At 49.8% G+C, this 19,681-nt stretch overlaps 3 protein-coding genes across 3 annotated transcripts in view; 1 reads left to right on the forward strand and 2 right to left on the reverse strand.

Moving 5' to 3' along the window:
- Positions 1-19,414, forward strand: part of LOC122367986 (bifunctional 3'-phosphoadenosine 5'-phosphosulfate synthase-like) — a 45,562-nt gene extending 26,148 nt beyond the window's left edge. Inside the window, 17 exon segments of the mRNA XM_043341565.1 lie at positions 1,425-1,530; positions 2,164-2,305; positions 10,981-11,074; positions 11,303-11,441; positions 11,881-11,976; positions 11,979-11,998; positions 12,711-12,839; positions 13,310-13,378; positions 14,236-14,354; positions 15,483-15,597; positions 16,826-16,889; positions 16,892-16,940; positions 17,536-17,617; positions 17,859-18,188; positions 18,582-18,726; positions 19,187-19,207; positions 19,210-19,414. Of these exon segments, the coding sequence (XP_043197500.1) occupies positions 1,425-1,530; positions 2,164-2,305; positions 10,981-11,074; positions 11,303-11,441; positions 11,881-11,976; positions 11,979-11,998; positions 12,711-12,839; positions 13,310-13,378; positions 14,236-14,354; positions 15,483-15,597; positions 16,826-16,889; positions 16,892-16,940; positions 17,536-17,617; positions 17,859-18,188; positions 18,582-18,726; positions 19,187-19,207; positions 19,210-19,283 (1,794 nt within the window). The 3' untranslated portion in view covers positions 19,284-19,414.
- LOC122367987 (profilin-like) lies at positions 4,634-7,718 on the reverse strand. Its single transcript, XM_043341566.1, has 3 exons — positions 7,311-7,718; positions 6,797-6,884; positions 4,634-5,896 (listed from the first exon to the last, which is right to left on the reverse strand). The coding sequence occupies exons 1-3, from the start codon at positions 7,422-7,424 to the stop codon at positions 5,706-5,708; spliced, it is 393 nt and encodes a 130-aa protein (XP_043197501.1). The 5' UTR covers positions 7,425-7,718; the 3' UTR covers positions 4,634-5,705.
- Positions 7,986-10,729, reverse strand: LOC122367988 (profilin-like). Its single transcript, XM_043341567.1, has 3 exons — positions 10,359-10,729; positions 9,527-9,611; positions 7,986-8,507 (listed from the first exon to the last, which is right to left on the reverse strand). The coding sequence occupies exons 1-3, from the start codon at positions 10,467-10,469 to the stop codon at positions 8,317-8,319; spliced, it is 387 nt and encodes a 128-aa protein (XP_043197502.1). The 5' UTR covers positions 10,470-10,729; the 3' UTR covers positions 7,986-8,316.
- Positions 19,415-19,681: the final 267 nt, after the last annotated feature.

Genomic DNA, 19,681 nt, shown 5'->3' on the forward strand with positions numbered 1-19,681 from the left:
TCCGACTTTGAATCACGCCAGTAGAACATAACTATTTGCCACGGACAATATCTGAATGTCACCAGTTACAGGTACCTATACTAAATGTCACCCGTTATAGTCTTTTTATTAGTAAAATTTGCTGCTTTCTTCCACGGAAATTTCTACACCTGGTAACACCATGTGGGCGTTCTTGGTGTGCGTGTGGACTGGTAGCTCAACCTCCAACCCCCACCCTCTACCTCTCCTTCCCACCTCTCTCTCCCCACTCGACCCCGTCTGTATGCTGGCCTCGCTCTCGACCGGGGCAATATCCACGGGCACTTGGTCCGCAATAACCCCCGGGGGGCAATAACTGAGCCCGAAACGCCCCTCATCACCGTCTCTAGCTGAGCTGTCGGTGCCGACATATCGACAACGACTAGATTGGATTGTCCTGGTGACTGGTGTTGTTCTTTATCTGCTTTGATTTGTTTTGGGTGTGGTGTTCATAATTGGATTTATCTGAGGCGTTTACAGTCATTGTGCTTATTGGTTAATGGTTTATCAGAGATTCATACGGTCGCAACTTGCAGTGCTAACTTTGTTTTGAGGATGCAGATATTTGCGTTTCTGAGAAAGCCAAAGCTAAATTACCAGAGTGACACTGTGAGGGATCTGATGTGATTAGTTTGCACCTTTGGTTGGCTGTTTTGGCCAGATGCGTTTGCCTCGTATGGATGCCAAAACCAGTCTTATCATACCCTTGAGCACTGTTTTTTTTTTTAAGTTTGATCGCAATGTTGCGGCTATTTTTCCAATTGTATGTATTTATTTGAACGCCCACAGGTATGACACCCATTTACAGACGCAGTCCGATACTAAAACCTATAAATACATGTGCTCATGGGTTGTCAAATATAGGTACGTATAGTCATGTCAGAGAGATTAAGAAGGCTCTAAGAGACTTCATAAAAGTTCCTCGACTGGCGAATAGGTCCGCAGATGCCACATGTTCGTACATGCCGTTCACTTGTCTCGGTAAGCGACAAAACATTCCGGCCCTTATCGTTTCCACCCTTGCGGTGGGTTCGTGCAGTATCGCCCGTCCTCGAGTCCGCCTACATGGAACATACAATCCAAACATCCCAACAATATCGGTGGACCTAATGCGACCAGAGAACACCGAATGAAGAAAAGTGAGATCGCGCTGCACCAACCTTGCCCGAATACAACTCACACCAAAATGAGACAGAAGCTGATGGTAATCGAGAGACTGAGAGGGCCGTGTGGAATGAGTTGCCAGCCAGATGAGCATCTTATGCTGGATCCGTTATTCCTCATACATCCCGACCCTCCGCTACCCCCTCTCCTCCCGTTTTCCGCTCTCTTTTTCGCCTCTCGTCATATTTTCCCAAACACGTATACCATTCAACTAAGCGACGTTCGTTCTTCTGCGTTCACAGAAGGCGACCAATGTCACATTCCAGTCTGGCCATGTATCGCGCAACAAGCGTGGTCAGATCATGGGCGAGAGGGGCGAGTTCCGAGGGTGTACCATCTGGCTCACAGGTGAGAAACGGTGAGAGTGGTTAGAATGAGAGACGGTGAGACTGGTTAGAATGAGAGACGGTGAGAGTGGTTACAGTGGGAGACAGTGAGACTGGTTAGAATAAGAAACAATGAGAGGTGAGGAATGGTGAGAGTGGTTAGAGAGTGAGAGAATGGAGCTGTGTAAGAGACGGGTGGTGTGAGATTGATGAGAGAGGGCGATAGTGGTTAGAATAAGAGACGGGAGCTGTGTAAGTGAGGGTAATATTTGGTTAGAGTGTGAGACGGTGAGAGTGTTTAGAGTGAGAGACTGTGAAAGTGGTTATACTGAGAGATGAAAGCCGTATGAGAGACCGAAGGTGTGAGAGACGGTGAGATTTGGTTAGATTTAAAGACTGTGAGAATGGTTAGAGTAGATACTCTGAGAGATGAGAGTCGTTGAGAATGGTTAGAGTGAGGAGGGTGCGGGTTGTGATGTGAGACAGGTGGCGTGCGGGATATGATGTGAGAGACGGTGACAAGTGAGTGATTAGAGGGAGGTGAGAAGTGAAAGAAGTGATGTGAGAGACGGTGAGAGGTGGGGCAAGCTGACCCTTCTTCAGCCTCTTTTATCCCCTTCGTCGGTGTCACCCCTTTTACCCCCCCCCCCCCCAGGTCTGTCTGGTGCCGGCAAGACGACCATCTCGTTCGCTCTGGAGGAGTTCCTGGTCTCCAACGGTATACCGGCGTACGGTCTGGACGGCGACAACATCCGACACGGACTGAATAAGAACCTGGGCTTCTCCGCCGAGGACAGGTGGGAAACACTGGACGCCGCGCGCTCTTACTCACTCGCTCACTCACTCACTCACTCACTCACTCACTCACTTACTCACTCACTTACTCACTCACTTACTCACTCACTTACTCACTCACTCACTCACTCACTTCTATCTCCCTTGCCTGCTCTGTGTAGTGCTCTTCCTCTTCCTCTACCCCCTCCTGCCTCCGGTCCTCTCTCTGTTGAAACAGTTTGCTGGCTATGCAGTATGCCGTGCAATAATTTGGCACAACCGAAGTGCAGTCATGCAGCCGTGCAATGAGATAAAAATATGGGACAGAAAGCGGTTGAGTTTTGAGCAACGACTGTAATACGCCCTTTGTTGTGAATGGAGATGCAAAGCGTTGGAATCTAGTTTTACCAAATAAACTGTCCTCCGCCCGTGCAGCCGTTAGTGAAACCAATAGCGCAAAATGTGATAGAGGAAAACACGATATCATACCGAATCACCATTTCTATATATGATCATCTTGTGAGTTTTTATGTGGCATTGTAATGATAGTTATTATAAGTTGATGGACGTGAATTCCAGGGCAGTTCAGTAATACTGGAATGTTTGACGCCTTCCGTTGCTGCTAAGGTATTTTTGGGCACTTGCTGAGCCCGTGACTTGTCGCTTATCTTGTTCAAGGCTCGGGTCATTGTGAGCTAGGGTTTGTCTGTTTGCTGTCGGACTCATATATCTGGCTCGCTCCAATCAAAGACATCGGCTCAAAAGCCTGTGGAAGCGCCTCTAGTGCATTCCGTTGTAGCCGCATGATAACCTAATCATGTCTGTCTGGTTTGTTTTGCTAATGTCAATAGGCATGCGATTGATCAATTTCAATTAGTGTTATCAAATGTTTGAGTGGATTAATGCTGTATTTACCGGCAAACATAGAAGCACACTTTTCTATTCAAGCATTACCTGTACCAAATGAATTCACGCTTCAATTAGATACATCACATCAGTTTGGACACAACGCCCTTCCTCCATACCGCTAGTTTGGGCAATGGGCATAGCGCTAGTTTGAACAATGAACACTACATGACAATAGTCCGAACTTAATCACATCACGTCTCACTTCTTTGGAAGCTGCGACCAAAAAAAGTCTCACAGGTGACCTATAACAGTCTTATCGTGGTGGTGGCGCTCCGTAATCACCCAGTGTGACCTACTGTGTGACCTTTGACCTGGCGCGGTCCGCGAACCAATATCACCGAGCTGGTCTCTCTCTCTCTCTCTCTCTCTCTCTCTCTCTCTCTCTCTCTCTCTCTCTCTCTCTCTCTCTCTCTCTCTCTCTCTCTCCTCTCTCTCTCTCTCTCTCTCTCTCTCTCTCTCTCTCTCTCTCTCTCTCTCTCTCTCTCTCTCTCTCTCTCTCTCTCTCTTCCCCCTCTCGTAATTACACCGATATCGTTAAGCTAACAAATCGTATCGATATAGTATCATACGGTCTTGTCGATTGCTCGGGGAACGACCAATGCAGAACAGCTGCGGGCAGTATTGTATCAGTAATATGCAGCATTGTGGGGTTCTGGGCGTGCCATCAATGACGTAATATTATGGCGCCTGATGCGTTCCGATTCCCCGGGTTATGGCCAATGCAGAGATGTAGGCATGAGTGCAGGGGGATCAACGAGTGCCCTCTGATGCGTCATATATGACGGAACCAATCAGCAACAGTTCCGAGAACGCCTTGCTTGGAACGACGGAAGTTGATAGCCAGCCAGAGGGCAGTATCGATCGCCTGCAAGTCAAAGTGTCAGTGGAAATCTTTTATCTCTGGGAAGTTATTTGTCAGTTTGTCAAGTTTTGCAGTCTAGTACGTTCCTCAGCTGTCAACTGAAGTTACATGGTATAGGTACAAATGCTGCTCAACGTAGTTAATTTACCTGGTCACTCGCTCTTGCATACCTATCATCCTCCGACCTTTATCAAGCGGCAAGCGCTGACTGCTTTTGATGGCATACCTCTCCAGAGCACTCTTTAGCAGAACTGCTCTGCGCTCCAATGAGGAGGTCGTATTGCTAGCCCCCGGGGCGTGGACGACTTTCTTCAGCGTGCCACCGCGCGGGGAGTGCTGAATAGGCGGCCTGCGTGCCGTAAGGAATGATGATGACCTGACCCGGGGCCTGATTGGCCGCCTCAGAGAGCCGTTTGTCGAGATATGAGGGCAATATGGGCGATGGAGGTTTGAATGGTGCCCTGATGGCTCGTTTGGGAGAATGAGGTATGTGATGAACCGTTGATTGCGAGTTTTATGTTGAAGGCTCGTAAAATTACGCTGTTCGGTCTGCTCATCTGGTGGTATCGGTAGAAAAAGCTCGAAATGATTTCATTTGTTTGCCATGGATAACATTGCGGATTGATCGACATTGTTGCTATGATTCGGTTTCTTTTATGCTAATTTTATCACTGCTTCAGAATAAGCTGACCATTTTTTACTCATACTTTTATCGTTACTAACACGCACAAGAAAGCTGTAATGTAACGGCCCGTTTCAAATATCTTGATAAGGAAGGAAAGACAGATGCCTTGAGGAACTTTGTTCATCAGAAACTGTCTTCGTGATCAGCAACAGAGACCCTTTTTGTCAAACACAGTTCAGGACACGCCAAAGAAGCCCCCTACAAAGCGGCACTGCTGGTGAACGCTTAAAATTGCAGTTTGCGAAGTAGATGAAGCGCGGTTTAAACACAAATGTTGCCTTAGGTCAGTGTTTCATTGGAAACCCCTATCATCAACGAAAAGGTCAGCATTAAATTTACCGTCAGAAGCCATTGCTGCTATTGTAAACGACGGCCGGATCCATTGGACGGGTCCAAACGAATGTCATTGCTGAGGAGGTAGTGGCAATCTCCATCAGAAGCCTTGTTGCAAAGGAAGTACCAGAACCGGCATCTTTGCTGTTGATGGTACCGATCCAATCGAAATCATTTGATGTTTATTCAGAAGCTCTTGTTGCCGAGGCAGTGAAGCACGCAGTGACCCAATCAGAAGCCCCTGCTGCGTAGGCAGAGGCAGTCCTTGTGGACAACTTTGAGGCAGCCCCCGATCAGACGCCCTTATTGCAGAGGCTGGGGTCGTCAAGAGCGCGAACAGAATCCTTTGTTGCAGTGGTGCACTGATTGCAGTGATTGCGGTGATGCAGTCCAATGTAGAGGAATACCCCGATCGTAAGACTTTGTTGCCGAGTTTAGAGTAGCTCAGATAGGCATTTTTCGTTGCCATTGCAGCGAAGGACCGCGATCAAAAGCCCTTGTTGCGAAAGCTAGGGTCGTCAAGAGCGCGACCGGAATCCTTTGCTGCCAATGCAGCGAAGGACCGTCCATAGCTCTTTGTTGCCGAGGTAGACTGTAGCTCCGACCTTGCCGCTGAGGCCGCGTAGGACCAGGATCAGAAGCCCTTGTTGCCGAGGTAGTGGCAGAGGCTGGTGACGCACGCCTCACACTGCTGTAGCGTGGCTGGGTCCTGGTACAGGGCTACTATGGCCACCCGCTGAGTCTGGCGCACGTACAGCCCGACTGCGGCCCGCTTACAGCTGAGGAAGACGCCCGGCTCGCCGGCGAGGTACAGGTACCGGGTGCCTAGGGGAGATGGAGGGGGAGAAAGAGAGAGAGAGAGAGAGAGAGAGAGAGAGAGAGAGAGAGAGAGAGAGGAGAGAGAGAGAGAGAGAGAGAGAGAGAGAGAGAGAGAGAGTCAGCTAACTGGCTATTAGTTAGCCATTCACCACAAATTTGAACCATATAGAAAACCACGCATGATTCACAAATTAGCCTCACAGACAGCGTTTTACGCCGCGCTGTCATGCTGAGAGTTGTGGTCGAGTGGCGTCGCTATTGTGACGTGTAAACCGGCCTGTGGTAACTGTTAGTTATCACAGGAGCCCCTAATGGGGTACATTTGGTGACTGCAGTGGTTTCACAGGTGGTCGCCAGTCGTGACAAACCGCAGGCTGATTGAGTTGGTTTATAGACCCACCAGCTGGGTAATGTCAGCAGAATATCGGCTGATGGTCGGGCCAGGTGTGTCTACAATGGTAGGTAAGACAGTGCCGTGGTTCTTGGGGCCTGGCGGGCCGTGGTCCATACTACACTGGTGTAACAAGGAAGGGGTCGGATGTGTTTGCTAGGTCTTCTACAGTCTACCTTCATATCTCTTGGATGTGTATTACCCGACCTCCGATCATCAGACGATGACACGGTGACATGGGTGTGTGGCATGGTTTGGTCATCGCGGGACCGTCGATCTATGCGACGTTAACTACAGCAATTTCTACTCTAGCCCTACACTCTCAATCACTGTCGGTCTGTTATTCAGTCAAGCTCATCTCGATCACCGCTAGGCTGATCCAATCGCTCACTTCTGTTATGTGGCGGAATCCCGTTCACCAAACATTTACATGCGCCGATGACCACTGTAGCCCGGGCGCCCCCCCCCCCCCAAACGTTCACCTGACCTGACCTGACCGGGTGTGCCGTCGTTACCTGCCACTCTGATGCCTCCGACGTCCTCCAGAGTCGCTCCTCCGTCGCTCAGCGAGGCTAGGAGGTTTTGTACTTCCTCAGGCTTGGTCTGACGGTAACAGGGAGCCAGCGCGAGGCTAGGGTCAGGGCTGGGTTCTTTACTTCCCAATCCATAAAGTTATAAGACCTCTAGTGTGCAGGAGGCTATGGTAGGCTGCATTATTCGGTTTTTCGTCATCTATGGCCCAAAAATCATGTTTTGCACGTCCCTCTTTCCACAGTTTCTCTTATTCTTTATCCTGCTTCATCATTTCTCCCATGGTTCATCATTTCCCCCATTCCGCAGTTCCCCTCCTCCACAATCACCTTCTCCTCCATTTCGCCGTATTCTCCACGCAGCATGACTTTCCTCTTGTTCGTCCATCCTCCCTATCCATCATTTCCCCTTATCCCACTCAGTCCCCTGTTACCCCACTCCCCATGTCCTACCCTTCCCTCCTGTTCCCCCACCCCTGTTCCTCCAGCCGCCTCTCACCTCCTGTAGTCCAGTACTTCGAGCCCAGATGACGCCGTCCATACCCATGATGAGGGCGTCTCGTAACGAGCCCGTGGCGAGCAGCTGCTTGTTGACGTAATCCTGCCACGACATGGTTATGCTGGAGAGATCGGAGGATGATCTGGGTGGAGGTCTTCACCGAGAGCGCTGCTTCTAAAGCTAATCATAAACAAATGAGATAGCTGATTATTTAAACCGAGACTAGGACTGTGTGTAACACTAGGTATATTTTCTGCTCGTTTATTGGTGTGGTTTAGGTTACTGGTTATAAACAAATAGATAATTTACTGCTCGGCGCTTCCGTCAATTTAACGATGCTGTCAGATTCGTCTCAAAAGTAGCTGGATGCGCTGGATGGTCAAACAGGGCAGATCACAAAAAGCCCCCTTGTACTGAGTTATCGTTTGAATTTGTGTATCCACGCGGTTTCGCTGCCAAGTTACTTCTCTTTCGTGAAACTGCCTCAATAAACTACTGCCTTCTGCCCCCGAGAATCTCTTAACAAGTCATGCACATGACGGCGTCTGTAGGTATGCGCTCTTCGGAGGCGGCTTACTAGAATAGGAGTCGCCGTCTCCTCCCCATATTTACACCCTGTGACTACTTTTATACTTTCCCCATCCCTGCAGAAGATCCATTTCTACGTGCGACCGATATTCGTTCATCGTTTAGGTTCCATCATTGAACGCACATCACTACGAAACACAAAACACCACCACCGCCTATATCTAACACCAATCTCTGGTGCTTTCTCAACACCTCGGCCGTCGCCGCAGCAGCTGGACATGTCAGTAGTCCTTGCTCTACGATAGTCAGCAGTTCGTGCCCTCGAGAAAGTCTGCAGTTTTTGCCGTTGGAGAAGCCAGTAGTTATTCGTCATTGAGAAATCCAACAGTTCTTGCTTTCGAAAAAGTCAAGTTTCTGCTCTAAGGAAGTCAGTAGTTCTTGCTCTAGGGAAGTCAGTAGCTCTAGCCGTTCCCAGAAGTCAGTAGTTTTTACCCTTGAGGAAGTCGCAGAACTTTTCCACGACGGCGGCACACTCGCCATGCTGTACGGGGTCCTCGTACAGCGATACGACCACCGTCTTATCCGTCATGGCGGCGTGCAGACCCACCTTGGCCTTCTTGGCGCGGATGCACTTGCCGGCGTTGCCGGAGAGGAAGATGAACTTGGTGCCTGGAGGAAGAGGGGGAGGAGAGCGAGAGAGAGGGAGGGAAGGAGGGGATGGAGAGGGGGTTAGTGTTAGTTTCGATGATGTCAGTACAGTAGGTGGTATATGTTTGAGCATGAAATTAAATTGATCCGTCAGGCGCAAAACCCTCTAATAGACGCATGTTATAGCTCGAATCTTTAGCGCTTCCACCATCATTCAAATCCATTATAATATTCCCTTGCAGTTATTTTGAATGATCAAATGGACATTCGAATTCCCCTTACAACCAATATCATTCATAGAGCATGTCATATTTCGTAACGAATCCATTTCTGAAGGCTAAGGGATCGAAAGAAGTGAAGCATCGACCGTAACCCAGCGGATGATTTCGTACAGTTTCAAATTTGATACCCATACCCAGCCTGAGTATCCCACCAATATTCTCATCATACCCTATAAAATGTAAAACACGTCATACGGTTTCATTGATCTATGCTGGGGGCCCGTTCACATACCGTTTATCAGTGTCCTTTCATGGGCATAATGTAACATTAGTTCATTTGTATGTTATCAGCACCGAGGGGCCAAAGTACAGCACTCGGCCCGGCGCCACTCGATAGCGACGGTGTATGTCTATCACTTGACATACATAGGCATGAATGTGTGTGTAGTCAGGCCCCAAAAACCGCCCCGAAATTCCCTCTTGAAATCTGCTTGAGTACCGGTCATCCCAGCGAAAAATGGTCCGTCCATGAGATATGAGAACATGAGATGATGTCTGGCCGTATTTCCCCACAGCCCTCTTACCTCAGTATCTTATGGGATATTATGTTTTCAAGAGGTACGATGTGTTTTCGAAGTTATTGTCAATGTGTTGATATTAGATAATGCCTTCAACGGTTTCATCATATTTACAAGACGTTATCACTAATTTTCTTTTTTGACGCTTAGCTCAAGTTCTCACACGAGTAGCACCAGCTTTCAAGTTTATTCTCTGCGTTATTATAAACTTCTCGCTGGGATCCTAGTCCAGGGTTCTCACCTGAGAACTTGACTCCGGAGGTGGTCAGGGCTCCGCCTCCGTCTTTGATTCCCTTGATGATCGGCTGAAGCTCCTCCTTCGTCGACTGTCCAGACAAAATGACAATAACGGAGGTAATGCCTGGTCAGGTCAAACATGGGAAGGAGGCTACGAATCGGTTATACATACGTAGGTGGTAGGCATGACATTGTTCACTTAGTGAACCTATCTAGGTATGAGTTTACAGCATTTGGTAGTTACAGGTCGGGTCGAATATTTAGAGCGATCTAGGGCAGAATAAATCCATGGTGTCATGTTTTGATATGGAAACGCGGTCATCTCAGCTGACGAGAAATGAATGAGGACGATGTGTCCCTAATGATCTCATTCTAATTGCGTTAGAGCGGCGACTGATTGAATCTATCACCGACCTCGGCAGTGGTTTACTGGTTTAGTTATCTCTAATTGCTTATCTCAATGTTGCAATAGACATGTTCCGACTAGACTTCATTTAGATTCAGATTAGTCCTTTGGCATTGATGCCGTCGTGACCTTTTGGATACAACTGTCTGATACGTTCGGGAAATAACATCATACGCCAGTGCCAATGTACCTAAGAGATATCGAATGCCGCTGGTGGTAGTGCTATGGTATAACATAAAGTGGTGATTTCAATTTCCCGTGGTGTGCCAGCTAAGCATGCAATCACTTCGCATTTGCTAAGCTTTTTTTGTAGAAAAAAGAAACTCTTTCAAACCATTTCGAATGGTAAATCACATAGATTTAAGTTTGACTCGTGGTGGTTACTTCTCACTCCAGTGCTCACCTTTTGGTGAGTGTGACCAGCTCTTACCTTGAGGTTTTTACTCTGGGCCCAGATGGCGCCATCCGCCCCGGCGATCAGTGCATCCTTCACCAGGTTCGTGGACAGCAACTGCTTGGTGATGTAGTCCTGCCAGGACATGATGGTTCCTACACTCGCTCCTGTTGTCTTTTCTTTTACTGTTGCTTCGTGGGCGGCGACAGAGGGTTAAGAGCAGCTGAGACTAACAGAGTATGGTCTAGATTGAGAGAATTCTGGATTTTGGGGGCTAGAAAGGATTTTGTTTTGCTTTTATTAGCTGGGAGAAAAATGCGAAGTGGCTTGTGATTGTTGGGAGAGGACGAGCCTCCGAAACTGCAGGGAATGGATCAGACACGAGGCGTAAAAATGTGCGAAATGTGCTATTTTTAGCGATTAAATGAAGTCTCACTTCATGGGAACGTGCTGATTTCCCCTAGTTCTTCCGCTTGCTTGCACTGGCTACATAAAACCACTGTAAAGATGAAATCAAAGATCCAAAAACCATCGCGCCGAAGGCTCCCCTCCTGGCTCCTGCTGACCCTGACGCGACCTTCGCCCTGCACCAGTGACCTCTGTTTGACCTTCACTCTCCAGCGGTGACCTCAGTGTGACCTTTGACCCTTGCCCCCAGGGAGGAGAATATCCGCCGTGTCGCTGAGGTGGCCAAGCTGTTTGCCGACAGCGGAGTGGTCGCACTGTGCAGTTTCGTTTCGCCCTATGCCAAGGTATGTTAAAGTGAGAAGATGGACAGTTTTTCCTCAGTTCTCTAGGGTCTAATATGATAATGTCTTACAAAATCCCTTGTAAATGACAATGCGTATAAACTGGCTGTTCAGTGCTCACACCCAGAAAAGTTACAACATTCATGTGTTTTGCCACTGTGACTGGACACTCGTTCGCCTCCCATCACCTGTTTGCCGCCTCTGATTGGTCGCCATTTTATGACGTCACAGGACCGCGATGTGGCGCGGAAGCTGCACGGCGACTCGAACCTGCCCTTCTACGAGTGTTTCGTCGACACACCGCTGGATGTCTGCGAGTCGCGTGACGTCAAGGGCCTCTACAACAAGGCGCGCCAGGGTCTCATCAAGGGTGCGTACTTGCTTCACTTCAGTTCGGTGGCCAGGAAGTGCCGATTTCGGCGTTATTTAGTGAAGAGTTCGGTTAAAAACAATGAAAAATCTGTATTGGCTGTAGCATGTGCTGCCTTTGTGGGAACTGAGAAATGTGGAAGAATGCTCGGAGCCCCTTTGGGTATGGAGTGTGGACAGTCAAAGATTTTATTAGACATAAAATGGGTGTTGTATTTCGGGATCCGACGTTCGTCTCTTTGATTCAATCACCACACCTTCCCACCTAGAATTTGCTTTAAACATTGATCAACATTTATCTCACCTTATCCTGGGCGCCGATGACGTGCAGTTGAGGCGCCCTAAGACCCCAAATCATCATCATTTTACATTCGTCTCCAGCATGTATCTTATTTAGCCAATTTAGTAGACTGATTTGACGTATATCTTACCATTGGCAGGTTTCACGGGAATTGACGCGCCGTATGAACGCCCCGCCAACCCGGACATCACCCTGTACACTGCCAACCGGAGCGTGCAGGACTGCGTCGATCAGGTGGGGATCTGCTCACCGCTCACGTGAGTGAGAGGAGGGATACGTTTACTAGGCTCTGAATTCCACTGGTTATCGGTAACCGCTCACCATGGACCTATGTTAAATTATTGAATATAGTAAATTGACCAACGACCGCTGAAAATTGATCGTGACCGTTCATTGTCCACTTACGAGTAATTGCTGTCCAATGTCCATCACTGAATACTGACCAATGAATCGTGATCCCCTGCCAATCGACTGGGATGTCCGGCGCTCCGACTCGCTGACTACCTTTACTCCGACTCCGACCCTTTACTAACCGTAACCTCATCACCCCTCAGACCCTACACATCTGACCCGTTACTCAACTTGACCCTCAAATCTGTCTGTCACTAACCACAACCCTCTGTGCCCCGCAGATGGCCTCTCTGACTCTTTGTGACCCCTCTGGCCCCCTGTGACCCCGCTGCCCTGCCTCTGTGACCTTTCTGACCCCTTATGACCCTTCTGACCCTTCTCTGGTCCCTCATACCCCTCTGACATCTGTGACCCTTCTGATCCTCTCTGACCCTCTCTCCGCGCCCCCAGGGTATCGTGCCCCGCTCGGCTAGTCAGACGGTGGGCGAGCTGTTCGTGCCGGACCCCTCTCTGACCCCTATCCCCCCCCAGGGTATCGTGCCCCGCTCGGCTAGTCAGACGGTGGGCGAGCTGTTCGTGCCGGACCCCTCTCTGACCCCTATCCCCCCCCCCCCCCAGGGTATCGTGCCCCGCTCGGCTAGTCAGACGGTGGGCGAGCTGTTCGTCCCGGCTGACCAGCTGAGTGTGGCCACGGAGGAGGCTGGACGGCTGCCGGCGGTCGACATCAACACACTCGACCTGCAGTGGGTAGGTGTGGGGCAGGTGGTGGATTTGTGGTATGTCTGGGTAGGTCTGGTATAGTGGGTAGGTTTGGGATAGTGGAAAGGCTTGGAACAGTTGGTGGGTCTGGGACAGTGGGTAGGTATGGGATAGTGGGTAGGTCTGGGACGGGAGGGACTAGCTTGGGTTGGGGAGTATTGCAGACTGCAGAGGATAAGGTTTGGGAATGAAGGAACATGCAGGTTGTTGGCCCTTCACAGCGATTGGGTATGGAACAGAAGGGCCCTTATACTTGGTTGAGAATGTCGGAGAGGTCTCGGTTGTGAAAGTTGGGGGGGGGGGGGGGCGAGGGGACATCAATATAAGGAAGGTATGGGGTGGCTGGACCTACAGTGGGTACCTCTGACCGTGTTTGTGTGTCTGGCTGCAGGTGCAGGTGCTCTCTGAAGGCTGGACCATGACCCCTAGTCTGACCGTGTTTGTGTGTCTGGCTGCAGGTGCAGGTGCTCTCTGAAGGCTGGGCCACCCCGCTCACCGGCTTCATGCGCGAGAGGGAGTACCTTCAGGTTCGTACTACCCACTCCAGGAGAAACTTCAGGACTGATAGTGATTCTTACCGCTCAGATTCACCGCGGTGATATAATTTTTACGACGAACGCCATTTTGCAGCGATGCATGACATATTGTTTAATGGAATATGCGTAGGATGCGGTGAGAGAAGTCGAACAGTTTTGATTGTTTCAGCGCGATATCAGCTTCCAATGCAGGCATACATAACAGTACTTTCGAATTTTTTGGACGCGGGAAGCTTGTAGATCAAAATACCTTATAGGTTTTGCACCTTGTTTTCTTACTTATTCGCCGCTCTCTGGGTTGCGAGCATCACCTATTGCATCTGATGTTGTCTGATGTTTATGTGTTCCACAACCAATATTAACGCTTCTCTTTTTTTCTCTCTTCTCTTCTGCCGTCGCCATCGCCGTCTCCGCTGCTGCCGCCAACGTCTACTCGCACTCCTCATCTCGAAACTCAACAACGATGGTGCTGCTGCCGTCTCCGCTGCTGCTGAAATACACTCTCCAAACTCACCAACGATGGTGCTGGTGCCGTCCCCGCGACTGCTGCTGCCGACATCATCTCAATTCTCTTCATCTCTACCCTTTACCACCATCAACCTCCCCACATTCTTCTCCGTCCGTCTGTGGATCGTGTCTGAAATAATATTTGCCTCCCTCACAACTGTCTGTCTGTCTGAAATAATTCTCACCCTCCCTCACGCCTGTCCGTCTGTCTATGGGATCTGAAATCATATTTGTCCTCCCTCCGTTTGTCCGTCCATCTGTCTATCACGTCTGAAATCATCTTTACCCTCCCCTCGTCCGTCCGTCCGTCCGCTCGTCCTTGTGATATTCCAACTGCTCAGAGTCAGCACTTTAACTGCCTGCTGGATGACGGCGTCACCAACCAGTCGGTGCCGATCGTGTTGGCCGTGCAGACGGCGGACAAGGAGCGGCTCGCTGGACAGCCGGCCATAACACTGAGGTGAGATACCCGGGGCGCGTGATGGGCTGAGTCTACGTGTGTAGTTAAATGTCCGAAGTCGGACAAATCCCTTTAACAATATGTCATGCTAGCCACCTGGGCGTTGATTCGAGAGTTACTGCTTACGAGAGTTGACGGTCAAGGAATTCCAAGACTGAGGGTGTGACGTGAAGCTGTGGCAAAGGAGATTCAAGGGCGGTAAGAGGGAACGTGGGGGGAGGGGGTTGGTGGCTTCGTTTCTCAAATTGATGTGTGCAATGCATTCTCATTGAGGAGATATCGGACACTGAGTGTTGTGAAATGTGTTTTCTGTAGTTAACATGTTCACTGGCTCAGGCTGGTTAAGATTACTTGATACTTCGTAGTTCTCCAAAGGTGAAAGTAAAATCCAAAGGTAGAAGTAAAATCCTCCCCTACCAATCTCTCCCGTTTTATTACCCATTTCCCTATCGCCAGTGACCTAGTGTCCCATGTCTTCTCCCATCCCTTTGTCGCCACATGTAATTTACCATCCCCGTAAATTCATACCCGTTTCAATTTCCATGTTAAGTCACCATCCAAGTTACAGTTAAGTAAGTCTTTTCTCCGCCGTTTTCTAAGCTAACCTAACTCCTAACGTTGCACCTAACTCCAACTCCACCTAACTCACCTAACCTAACTCCAACTAAAGGCCGCCCCACACTGGACCTCGCATGCGGGTTGCGAGTTTTGGGTTTTCGGGTTTCTTCCAAATCAAATAATACAATCTAAGCTGAATGACCCACACTACCATCTAACAAGCGAGTCTGCATGTTTTAGCTTGCGAGCTACCTTGCATCGCATTTCAAAAGTTGGTTTTAAGTCAACTTTCGATTTTCCTCGCTGCGAGGTCTGCGGGTTCTGCGAGGTCTGCGAGTTTTTCGTTGGAGTCGAATTTTGTTTCGTTATGCTGGTATTTCGACAATATGTAATTTTTTTTTAAAAGTGTCCCGGCTCCACTGCATTCATGGAGTGACCATAAGGGAACGATGTAATCACTCTGAATTAGTATTTTGCCCGCAAACTCAAAACCCGCAAACTCGCAACCCGCATGCGAGTTCCGGTGTGGGGCGGCCTTAACGCTGCATAATGCATATGCTCCCCTCCCAGGTACAACGGGAGACCGGTGGCCATCCTGCGCAAACCCGAGTTCTTCGAGCACCGCAAGGAGGAGCGGTGCGCCCGACAGTGGGGCACCACCAACCCCGGACACCCCTACGTCAAGGTGCGTGTGAGGGTAGGGACGGGGTAGGGTAGGGGCACCACCAACCCCGGACACCCCTACGTCAAGGTGGGTGTGAGGGTAGGGACGGAATGGGGGGGGGGGTAGGGTAGGGGCACCACCAACCCCGGACACCCCTACGTCAAGGTGGGTGTGAGGGTAGGGACGGAATGGGGGGGGGGGTAGGGTAGGGGCACCACCAACCCCGGACACCCCTACGTCAAGGTGCGGTGTGAGGGTAGGGAGGCACCACCAACCCGGACACCCCTACGTCAAGGTGCGGTTGTGGGGAAGGACGGGGATAGGTTGGGAGTTGGGAGGGATTGGGAGGATGTTCAGGGTGGGGAGACTGATGATCATTATTTAGGCTCAAGTTATTGGCTTAGGAGCAGCTAGCTATATTAATGCGGCTGAGGATTGATAAATGCTACTGGAAGAAAATGAAGCAGGCACATATCCCGTATGCGACAGCAGAGTCACGTTGTCCGCGATTGGTTGTCGAACCTTGATTTCACGCGGACTTGTCATGCGTTCTCGCTACATGTTTAAAGAGACTATCCCACCTTTAACATGGGGTTTGAGTTGAGATAGCCAAGTTTGCGGCGAGGTTCAGAAACCACTATATCTAGGTTGCAACCCCCGCGGCCTCTGGTGTTGAAGAAATTCGTTCCCTTCATTTGAAAATGGGCCTTGTACAAGGCCCTATCTTCAACATGGAGCGACCGTTAGTGTGACGTCACCTCGTTTAGTCATTCTGATTTAAATGGGTTTGTTCGTTGAAAAATCGCTTAAAACTTGGTCTGAACTTTGTTGTGGTGCCTACAGAGTAAAAAGAATGAGCTTTATGACAGTAATGTGGCCTGGGGAAGGAGGTAATTTTGGGCTGTGACGTCACATATTTGAAAGTTTGTGTTTGGAATATGGGAAGCCTAAGATGTTAAATGAAAAATAATGCCAGAACCGTGTTCCTGGTCATCCAATCTGTAAAGTCGGGCACAATTTAACTGGTTTTAACAACATTTTAGAAGGTGGGATAGTCCCTTTAACTGTTGAAACCCGGCTGTTGTAATCTTTTGTCTGTTGCTTACAGAACAAGAAGTCTGCTGGTTAAATATGATTTTCGAAATAAGACTACCGACATGAGCATCGAGCATAATGTGCGACTAATAACAACATTCCTCTCTCACCGACGTGTATCTCTGTAGACTGAAGTTGGCTCTGCTGCCGACAGATGGTGCTGGACTCTGGCGACTGGCTGGTCGGCGGCGACCTGGACGTGTTGGGCCGTATCAAGTGGGAGACGGCCTGGACCAGTACAGACTGACGCCCACTGAACTGCGCCAGAGGTAGGGCGGGGTATGGTACCTAAGGGGTATCGTACAGTTAACTACACACAGTTTCATTTCATTTCATTTCTTCATTCCCATTCATTTCCAGGTACTTAGTTAACTAAGTACCTGAGAAGTGGGGTCACCCATAGAACTGCGCTCAAGTATGGGTGTGTGACATGGTGTGGCACGACGCATGGTGGGGTATGGTATGGTATGGATCATTTCACTAGCCACTAACGCCCATCGAACTGCGCGCAAGGTATGGGGTCGCTGTAGCCTGTAGGACGCCGCGGTATGGATTTTTTCATAGCTTGCTTTCATGGTTCAGTGAGATGGAGTTGAGAGCGCGGTGTTGAAGGACTGTGTGTATCTAGAACTTTCAATATGTACCTGTTTCTCTGGTTTAGTCAGATGTAGTTCGGGGTGGCGCTCGTATGGCTGTGTCTCTATGGCTGCCTGGCAATGTGTCCGCATTTCTCTCACTTTCTGGGAGATGTACTATGGTATTTGCTCTTACGTTCTGAGAAGTGGAGATGTACACGTTTTGTGCGACTATTTGTATTTCTATACTGTCTGTTACGACATTTGCCTGTCTGTATTCCTCTCTCAGGTTCCGTGAGCTGGAGGCGGACGCAGTATTCGCGTTCCAGCTGAGGAACCCCATCCACAACGGGCACGCGCTGCTCATGCAGGTCAGAATCTCCAAAAAATATCGGACAAATACTGACTGACGAATATTATTCGAACATCGACTTCGGATATCAAAGTAAACTCAGCAGACGAGTATCCGGCAAATATCGCTTTCTGTGTTTTTTTTTCGCATTCACCATACACATCTAACGTATATTTCGTGTTATGACTGCAGTAAATGATGTTGTTACTCTAGTTTCACAGGATTGACGGCCCACTAACCTCTCCCCCCCCCTCCCGCAGGACACCCGTCGTCGTCTGCTCGAGCGCGGCTACAAGAAGCCAGTGCTCCTTCTCCACCCTCTGGGCGGCTGGACCAAAGACGACGACGTCCCGCTCGCCACACGCATGCAGCAACACCAGGCGATCCTCGAAGACGGCGTATTGGACCAGGCCACCGTCCTAGCCATATTTCCGTCGCCGATGATGTATGCCGGTCCGACGGAGGTCCAATGGCACGCGAAGGCCCGCATGTGTACAGGAGCGACCTTCTATATCGTCGGGAGGGATCCGGCCGGCATGGGACACCCCGACGGAAGTGGGGATCTGTATGAGCCGACTCACGGCAGCAAGGTACGGAGAGGGGAGGGAGAGGGAGGGATGGAGGGAGGGAGGGAGGGAGGGAGGGAGGGAGTGAGTGAGTGAGTGAGTGAGTGAGTGAGTGAGTGAGTGAGTGAGTGAGTGGTGAGTGGTGGGTGGGTGAGTGAGTGAGGGGAAGGAAAGAAGGATAGAGAAAGGGGAAGAGAAGGACTGAGTAGGTAATGGGAGAAAAAGGAGGTCGTTGAAAGTAATGATAGGGAATGGTAAGAGAATATTGGGAAGAAAGCTGCAGGAGAGAGAATAAGGAAGGATTACACATTCTTTGAAAAATCAAGTTATAAGCTTTGGTGTATGTTGATATACACTGCCTTGTTTCCTTATGCTACAAGTGTGCTCTGGAATGCTGACTCGCCTGGCCCCCACCAGGTCCTGACGATGGCTCCAGGCCTCAAACAGCTAGAGATCATCCCTTTCCGCGTGGCCGCCTACAACAAGCAGCTGGGAAAGATGGACTTTTTCGACCCAGCGCAGAGGGAGAACTTTGAGTTCATCTCGGGCACAAAGATGAGAGGTAAGGGATTCGTTAGAAGGTGGGAGTTGGGAGAGATGGGTGGGATGCATAAAGAGAGATGGCAAAGAAGGATTAAGAGGAGAGCTTGAGTGATTAAGAGTAACGTAGTGACTTTGGGTGAGGCAGTCGAAAAGCAAGAGAGATAGAGATACCTGAGAAGGGAGATTTTGACCGAGATTTTGACCTTGTGCGTCAATATCTTGTCACTGCGGCAGCGCCAGGGACCGGTGGGTGCGTTAGATAACGCCGGGCTGATTGATGGCGGGGATGGACGACTCCACTTACAGTCACACCTGACGTTTATCTACCTTTTCTCTCGACTCAGTCACTGTCACTGGGGCTGTGTTTGTCACTCCCCTAGTCTGTCACCAACTGTCATTTTGTCGTTCACATCCCCCGTGACCCCTAGCTGACCTGCCCCCTCACCCGGCCTGACTGACCCCCCCCCCCTCATCCGCAGGTCTGGCCCGTTCCGGGCAACAGCCCCTGACGGCTTTATGGCTCCTCGCGCCTGGAAAATCATCGCCGAGTTCTACCAGTCTCAGAACAAGCAGTAGCACCTCCACCGGTCCCGGTAGAGGTGGACTGAGGACGCCCAACACACGCGCCGGCCAGTGCCCTGTGCTGCCAAATGTCAATCACGGCTATATTGCTGTTCTGTGGTCGGTCAGCGGTGGGGAGGGTAGGTTCAGGATCAACTATGGGCTACGGTAGCGCCAGTTTACAGAGGCTTGTACAGAGGAGGAGAAGAGGAGGTGTTCAGAGGTAAACAGAGGAGCTGGTAGGTTAGATTTGTATCCTCGGTATAGGTGTAAAATGACGCCCATTTTGGTGTTGTATTTTATCGCGCTACGAGCGTGTCGTTATTTTTACAGCAGGTGATTCATTGAAGGTGTGTTTTCAGTATGCAGATGCGCTATGCTGCTCTCTGTATGATTTTATGACGTGACACTGA

Source organism: Amphibalanus amphitrite, unplaced genomic scaffold (genome assembly GCF_019059575.1).
Source record: "Amphibalanus amphitrite isolate SeventyFive unplaced genomic scaffold, NRLGWU_Aamphi_draft 000912F_arrow, whole genome shotgun sequence".
Classification (NCBI taxonomy): Eukaryota; Metazoa; Arthropoda; class Thecostraca; order Balanomorpha; family Balanidae; genus Amphibalanus; species Amphibalanus amphitrite.

Bases quoted from the DNA above. Each gene is read 5' to 3' on its own strand.
- LOC122367987 (XM_043341566.1), bottom strand. From the start codon at position 7,424: ATGTCGTGGCAGGATTACGTCAACAAGCAGCTGCTCGCCACGGGCTCG. The intron at 6,885-7,310 runs GTGAGAGGCGGC...TGTTACCGTCAG, and splicing joins GAAGTACTGGACTACAGGAG to ACCAAGCCTGAGGAAGTACA. The intron at 5,897-6,796 runs GTAACGACGGCA...CATCTCCCCTAG, and splicing joins CGGAGGCATCAGAGTGGCAG to GCACCCGGTACCTGTACCTC.
- LOC122367988 (XM_043341567.1), bottom strand. From the start codon at position 10,469: ATGTCCTGGCAGGACTACATCACCAAGCAGTTGCTGTCCACGAACCTG. The intron at 9,612-10,358 runs GTAAGAGCTGGT...TTGTCTGGACAG, and splicing joins CCCAGAGTAAAAACCTCAAG to TCGACGAAGGAGGAGCTTCA. The intron at 8,508-9,526 runs GTGAGAACCCTG...CTCTTCCTCCAG, and splicing joins CTCCGGAGTCAAGTTCTCAG to GCACCAAGTTCATCTTCCTC.